The sequence below is a fragment of the Triturus cristatus genome, chromosome 2_1 (genome assembly GCF_964204655.1).
Source record: "Triturus cristatus chromosome 2_1, aTriCri1.1, whole genome shotgun sequence".
NCBI lineage: Eukaryota > Metazoa > Chordata > Amphibia > Caudata > Salamandridae > Triturus > Triturus cristatus.
Window position 1 is genome coordinate 356,024,380 of NC_140581.1, and position 7,743 is coordinate 356,032,122.

The window sequence follows — 7,743 nt, forward strand, 5'->3', positions numbered from 1 at the left end:
CAAGAAAGTTTGACTGCTCTCATTGCTGCTAAGATGCAATTTAACAAACAATCCACTGAGGATGCTTCATTGTATTTGTTAAAATCCAGTTCAAAATTCTATGGGGGTAAAAACAAGGCGGGGAAGGTCTTAGCCAATTATTTAAAAGTCAAGCAAAACAAACTGAATATTGAATCTATCTACGATGTTAATTCTGTTTTAAAGCATACGGATGTTGATATCTTAGAGCAATTCTCCCAGTTTTATTCCAAACTCTACTCTTCTGAGACTCACCCCACTCCTCATTCTCTTGCTACTTTCTTCGCCACCATCCAACCACCCTCCAATTTCCCTGTTGATCTATCCGCCCTTGAATCACCAATCTCTAGTGATGAATTACTTTCAGCACTTCAATCACTCAAGAAAGATAAGGCCCCCGGCCCAGACGGATTCACAGTTGAGTTTTATTTGCATTTTTCCAAATTGTTGTTGCCCAGACTACATTCCCTTATTGATTCCTTCATATTGAATGGCTCTTCCTCAGGTACATTTTCTGATGCCCACATCTGTGTCATACCCAAAGAAGGCAAAGATACCCAACATTGTAAGAATTACAGACCAATTTCTTTGGTTAACATTGATTATAAACTGTATGCCAAATCTCTCGCCATTAGATTAGACCCTTACCTTCCCGAATTGCTAGGCCCTGAACAATCTGGCTTCGTTAAGGGCCGCTTCATCACTGATAACACCAGACTTTTGTTTAATGTCCTTTCCAAATCTCCACAGTTCCAAGACTCACTTGCAGCCATTGCCCTAGATGCAGAAAAAGCGTTCGATAGGGTGGAGTGGACTTTCCTTTTCTCCGCCCTCAAATGGTTTGGATTTGGCCCACACTTCATCTCCTTTATCTCCTTTCTGTATTCCAGCCCTAGAGCGGCGGTTTGCGCCAACGGTCTAATCTCCTCTTTTTTCAATCTGGGTAGGGGTGTTCGTCAGGGTTGCCCTCTTTCCCCTTTTCTTTTTAATTTGGCCCTGGAACCTTTTCTTTCAAAGCTTCGTCAAAACCCCAACTTACATGGTTTCCAAATTTCCCAAACTAATATTAAACTTGCTGCCTACGCAGACGATATTCTACTATTCATGTCTAACCCTACATCTTCCATTCCCGCATTCCTAGCTGAAGTCCATGACTACTCTCAGATTTCAGGTTATAAGCTAAACAATGACAAGTGTGAGATTCTACCCCTTACCAAGTTCACCTTTAAACCGGACTTTATGGCGTCCAACTTTACCTGGAGCTCCTCACACATCAAATATCTAGGTTTACACATTACTTCCTCCCTCCCTGACACTGTTTCATTATGTCTCAATAAATGCATCCAAAAACTGTCCGACCTCACCTCTAGATGGCACCCATTATACCTCTCCTGGTGGGGCCGTCTCGATACGATTAAAATGATGCTCTCCCCGTTAGTCCTTTATACCATTTCTAACATCCCAATTCCTATCCCTGCTAAGTTCTTTAAGAAAATCAACACTATTCTCTCTTCCTTTCTTTGGTCCGGCAAAAAAGCACGTATGTCCCTGTCCAGATTGCAACTCCCCAAGTCTGAAGGTGGAGTTAACTTTCCAAATTTTCCCGCTTACCACAAGGCATTCCTCTTGCGGCAAGCTTCCCAATGGCTGCAAGACCCTGCTGAGCCGTCCCCCTTATGGGTTGTCATTGAGCGACTTTCCTTATCCCCTTTCACTTTTGCTGAATACCTCTCATTCTCCCGCAAGCCTCACTTCTCCTCCATTCCTATCCACAAGTTCACAGCCAAGCTGCTTCTCTCCACCTCCCCAAGCCCCCCTTCCTCTGTAGCAGAGTTTCTCAATTCCACCATCTGGCACAACAATAGTATAACCATCAATCGCAAGCCCTTTTATTGGAAAACCTGGAGACAAAGGGGTTTAATCTGGGTATCTCAACTCTTCTCTAATTCTGATTTCTTATCCTTCTCCGTTCTCAGTCAACATTTCCATCTCCCCCGTTCTTCTGCCTGCAAGTATCTTGCGCTTAAAAATGCAGTCATGTCCACTTATGCTCTTCTCTCTAACCACCCCACGCATCCTCGCCCTCCCAACCCTACCTCACACCTTCATTCCTTCCTGCGCACTCACCCTACAGCCTCCTCATTATATACCACTCGTTCCATACGATTCTCACACCCAGACCAAAATCCAAAGTTGAGGAACAGTGGGAATCTGATTTTGCCATCTCTTGGCCCACCTCCCTGTGGGATAAACTATGGACCAAACTTCGCAAGACATCTAGGGCTGCCTCCCTCACACAAACTCTTTTCTTCATTTACAACAGACTCCTCTTCTCTCCCCAGATGTTGAATAAAAGATTTTCTTCCACACCTGATCTCTGTTGGTCCTGTTCTGCTCCTAACGCCACTCTTTTTCACATGCTTTTTTCTTGCACTTTCACGAAAAATTTCTGGACACTAGTTTGGGCCCAAATCAATGTCATATTCCACACTACATTCCCCTTTTCTTTTGTCAATATTTTTTTAGGAAGCCTTTCTCCCTGCTGGGATGACATTCATCTTAATACGCAAATTGTTGATTTGTTGTTAGCTGTTGCGTTCCAGCAAATCACCGTCAACTGGAAAAACTTTACGAATATCTCTTTTAAAGCATGGTGGTACAATGTGTGTTATAATCACAGGCTAGACACTGTCTTTGTGCACCCCCTTAGTTTAGTTGCTAAACGACATGATTTATGGCTTCCTGTAACCTTGTATCTAGATATCTGTGCTAAACGCTCTTCCCATGTATCACCTATTCAGCAAGAGGTCTCTAAGCCTCCCTGAGTGATATTGTTTTTCATTTGTATTATTCTTTTTATATAAGCTACTTTAATTTTCATTATTACCAGTGCTGTTTTTTGATATTTAGCCTCAAACCCTTGTTATCCTCTGATTAATTGTATATTTTCACTACCATGTATTACCTTTCTTCTCCAATTGAAGACATGTTTGTATTTTTTTCTCATGTATTGACACCTTTACTTATCCAATAAAAATCTTTTGAACTTAAAGTGATTGTGATGAAACATTGTATTTGAAAATTTGTGAGTACCTACATATAAAACATGGAGAATACAATTCTCAAATGGGTTTAACAAAAAGAACTGAAACATATCAGACCGAAGGCTTTAGTTGATGGAAGATCAAATATAAGTCAGCTTTAAACGTTAGTAGACAATAAAATATACTTTGGCAATAAATTTGTCTTGAGAGTCAAGAAAGCAATAGTTACTGACATCATCATATGCATCATATGCACTGCATCAGTAAGTACAATTCTGGCTGTCTTAAACACATCCATTACTAGACTTCTGTAGAGTGAGACGAAAAGATCGACTGCAACAAAAGGTACAATAGTGAGTGCTCAAAGGAAATTCAAAGTTTATCATTAAATAACAACCCGAATAACTGCTGAGGAAAAGTACTGAAATGATCAAATACGGAGTGTAAAATAAAGATTGTATGCATCACTACAACATGCTATATAAAAACGCATAAATAAATAAATAAATGTCCACATGAGTTTGTAAATGGGAGCAGATTCTTCAGGGTAGCGCAGTGTGCTCCAATCCAGAGAGCCTTATATTGTGTTCTATTTATAGATCTTCTTTAATATGTTCATAAATAGCTACGGGGACGTATTGTGGTCGGAATCTAACTAAAAGTAGCCCAGGGCTAAGCTGGTATTGAAACAAAAGCCTGACCCGACAGCTGGAGTGTTGCAGAAGCAAGAGCCCGAGGGAGGCTCCGCTGGAGACGATCTTTGCTCTGTGACTGAAGCCATCAGAGCTTGCAGCATTTTGGAAATGGAGGGCTCGACTGTACGACACTGGGTGGAAACACCGGCACGCTACAGCTACATCTTCAGCATCAAAAATCCGGAAGAGCACAGATTGGATCACTCGCTGTTTGCCTTGCCAGGGCCTGCGGCAGGCACTGGAGGAAAGCAACAAAGTCCAGTCGAGGCAGTGACAGTCGCATCAGAACTCGAGAAGGCTGGCCCAGGAGAGGCTCAGTCGCACTTTCACATCCTTCTGGACGTGCTGCAGTTTCGCCCTGAAGACATTTTGATTCAGATTTTCGAAGGCTGGCTCATCGTCAAGGCCCAACATGGCCGCCGCACAGACGAGCACGGGTTTATTTCCAGGCGTTTCACGCGCACATACAAGCTGCCTGCTGGGGTTCGAACGAGGGATCTGTCGGCTGTCCTGTGCCACGACGGCATTCTGTGTGTGGAGCTCAAGAAACGCATCTAAAGCCTGATGCTGTTCACCCCAGATTCCTTTCAATCTGCAGCGTATGTAAAGTGATATAATGTAGGATCTATGGTGCAATATTCACCCGAGTCTGAAGAAGCAGTGGAGGAAATATATGAGCTTGCATTTCTGTGCAAATGAAGTGACTTTTGAATTTGACTTTGGCGATATGTAATACGGGTATTTCTAACAATTAAAGATGATATTACACCCTTTAACAGTATTCTGCACTCATAAATAGATGAGGAAATCTACAATGGTAAATTAAATAACAGATGCGTATCTGTAAGATTTATGATCTCAGTGGTACCCAGTGGTGCTGGGGGCCTGTCGGTGCCATCTGCACAAACCAACATAACATTTCGAGTTCATACCAACTAAAAAACCAGTGTCTCTCAGAGGGATTTGGCGGGGTATATAGTGCCAGAAGTTACTTCTTTTGTGCCATTTGTGATGAAAAAGCAAAAGGATTGGATTTCTGAGTTGATGTCTGCTCTTATTCTTTTCCTTACACGCTTAGTGTAAACATAATATAATGTGTGACTTTCTTGTGTGATTCTTCATGGTGTCTGCCACAGATGCATGTACCACTCGTAACTATGGTCTTGTTTGACTCGCTAATAAAATGTTACATTGTACTTTAAGCACAAGTGTATAGTCGACCCAACACAGTTTGCCAATGGCAGTTAATTGATTCCCCTTAGAAGTATCTTAGTTTGGTAAGACAAGAAGATGCTCTCTGCAATGGAGCACCAGCATCCTTTCAAGGCCAGGCTAGTAGAGTGAAGACTACGGATGAATATCCCATGTGCCGCATTACCTTCTCAATAGTAGACTGCATCAGTTATTGAAGTCTTGTTTCAGTTGCATTACTTGACCATTTGCAGTCCCTACGGCACTGCAACATGCTAACCCTGCCTCCCGGAATTAATATTTCCAAGCAACAATCAGAAACATTCACTAAGGGTTTGGTGGTTTTTCATATCTAGAGGAGAAAGTATCCAGAATAAGGTTAAGATTGACTAGTGATGACTTGAGAATACACCTGACATTTTTTAAATCTGTACATATTTAGAATTTAAAAAAAATTAAGATATGGTAACAAGTCATTGTTTTGTATGTAAGATAGTTCAAGAGGTTAAAGTGGGTGTGTGTGTATGCGTCCACTCAACTTTTCAATCTGTTGTTGTTGCTAAGTTGAGTACCATTCAGTTGAGTAATAATTACATAGGTTTTTTACAGCAGAATGAAAGTAGAGAATCTGTGATTTCAAAGTTACATATAAAGACGCATTTTTCTGGTGGTGAATCCTAATAATCAAAATGTTCTAAAAAGGAAATTCAAGGATGGTGTCATTCTTAAATCATAATATGGAAATAAGTGAAAACATTACAATACACAATATTTGCAAAACATTTACTGCACATTGCTACTTTTGCATGCTTATGAATTGTTAACATGCCTGTAATTTCAGTTTCTTGCTTCCTGAGACTTGAAAATAATTCCCCCACCCCCAGTGTCGAACTGGCCTCTAGGGCAGGCAGTGTGCGCTGAGCTGGCTTGACAGGTCAGTGTGTGGGCTGTTTTTTTAGCTGTTTATGGGCCTGCTTTATAGTCTGTTTGGCTGGTTTTTACTGTCGATTTTCCTTGAACTCAAAGGTCGAAGTGGGCGGGATCGGAGGGGCACGTTGTGCACATACTTTTTTGATTTATGAAAAAACGTTCCCATACTTTTTATAAAAAGACAACTGTCCTGGGACGGTTAATTCTGGTAGTTTAAATGCTTCAGCTGAAGTGTCATCAATGAGTGTCCTGTGCTGTGAAACAGAAGCCAAGCAGACAGCTAAACAAGCCTTCCTGCCAGGCTGCCTGCTCGCTTTAAACAAATGCAAATGTGTGCAACAAGTTAATCTGCAAATGTGATCGATGCTTGAGCCGGTACTGGCTTTAATGGATTGAATCCCTTGAAGCTTTGAGATGACAAAGATGTATTTTTGGGTAGTAGTGCAAAGAGTTATTAACTAACAGGTTTTATAATCTACTGTAGTGCACTTCTTACTGAGTAACAACTTTTTTAAATGTATTTTTTATTTAAGCTGCACGTTATTTTATATGTAGCTACCTGACGTGAAAGACCCAAAAAAGTACGGAATATTTCGCTTTTATAGCCACACCTTTGACCCCGCCCCCGCGCTCACTGACCCCTCCCTTGCCCCCATTGCACGCAGCATCTCAGTTCCCATACTTTTTTTAATGCACTCCGACCGCTGCTTGATATTTAGACAAACATTAACTGTGGCAAGCTCAAATCTATGCAGACTTCCATACTTTGCTAAACAGTTATACAGTATGTTGTTACAAATTCCAAACTTCCCCTATTTGCGAACATCGGTCAGTCTTATGGCTATCTAATTCACTAATTGTGACCATCTTTTGTATAAATTTAGAGCCCTGGCCTATTTTCTGCCGCCCCAGTCCGACTCTGCTGCCCCCACCCCCATACCCGAGGACTGGAACAGTACATTATCCACGCTAGGACAACTGGGCGGAGTTTCATGCCCCTGGAAGCAAAGAACTACTCTAGGAATCGTTTTGTTACCTCACATGTGGAGCTTCTGTAGTGTGTGTGCAACTCCGAGCCAAGGATATATGGGGCAGATTTATGAGCCCCTTGCGCCACTTTTGCGTCACTTTTAACATGGGAAAAGTGACGCAAAAGTGGCGCAAGGGGCTCATAAATCTGCCCCTATGTATCCAGAATCCCTGACATAGCACGAGACGCAACGAGGCCAATGAGGCCATGTGTTGCCTGTGGTTTAATTATTGCTCTTGGTGCAGATAGCGAGCCTTATCTGTTGATAAACTAATACCTGCTTGCTTAGTTATTCACCTCCCCGTGAAACAGAACGCGTTCTTGGGTGCCCGCCATGCTGACAATGGAGAGAGGCCGCGAGGGGCGTGTCTCGGCTCTCTGAGCGCGAGCGTCTGTGAATAGCTGAATAGTGAAGGGATGTTGTGCGAGCTGAACTAGGCTAAACACAGACCCCTGCCTCCCGTGGTGTCAGACTGTGTCTAAGCTAATGCAGACAGTGGTGAAGAGAGCTTCCTGCTGCATAGCGCGGCCTCTTTGAGCGCATGAGTCACAGAAACACGAGGGGGGCCGCGCTGCTAGAGGCGCGCTTCCTTTCGATCTGAACATCTTTCTCTTTTTTCAGTGGTACATACAAGTACTGGGCGTCTTTTCGGGCATTTTCCTTTCTTAATTTTAAATGAAAACTGTTTTTGCACGCAGTGAAATCCCTGCTCCTGCAACGGCTTGGAGAATAAGGGGCAGATTTATGTTTGACTTGCGCCTCATTTACGCCGCCGTTGCGTCACTTTTGTGACGCAGCAGCGGCGCAAATCCTGCGCCATGGTGCGGGGTATTT

At 42.6% G+C, this 7,743-nt stretch overlaps 1 protein-coding gene across 1 annotated transcript; it reads left to right on the forward strand.

Moving 5' to 3' along the window:
* Window positions 1–3,785: 3,785 nt before the first annotated feature.
* On the forward strand, window positions 3,786–5,638 carry HSPB3 (heat shock protein family B (small) member 3). The gene has a single exon (XM_085640719.1). It carries the CDS (start codon window positions 3,866–3,868, stop codon window positions 4,313–4,315), a length of 450 nt encoding a protein of 149 aa, XP_085496845.1. The 5' UTR covers window positions 3,786–3,865; the 3' UTR covers window positions 4,316–5,638.
* Window positions 5,639–7,743: the final 2,105 nt, after the last annotated feature.

What these genes read in the sequence shown, in the direction of transcription:
- HSPB3 (XM_085640719.1), top strand. Translation starts at nt 3,866, where the DNA reads ATGGAGGGCTCGACTGTACGACACTGGGTGGAAACACCGGCACGCTAC.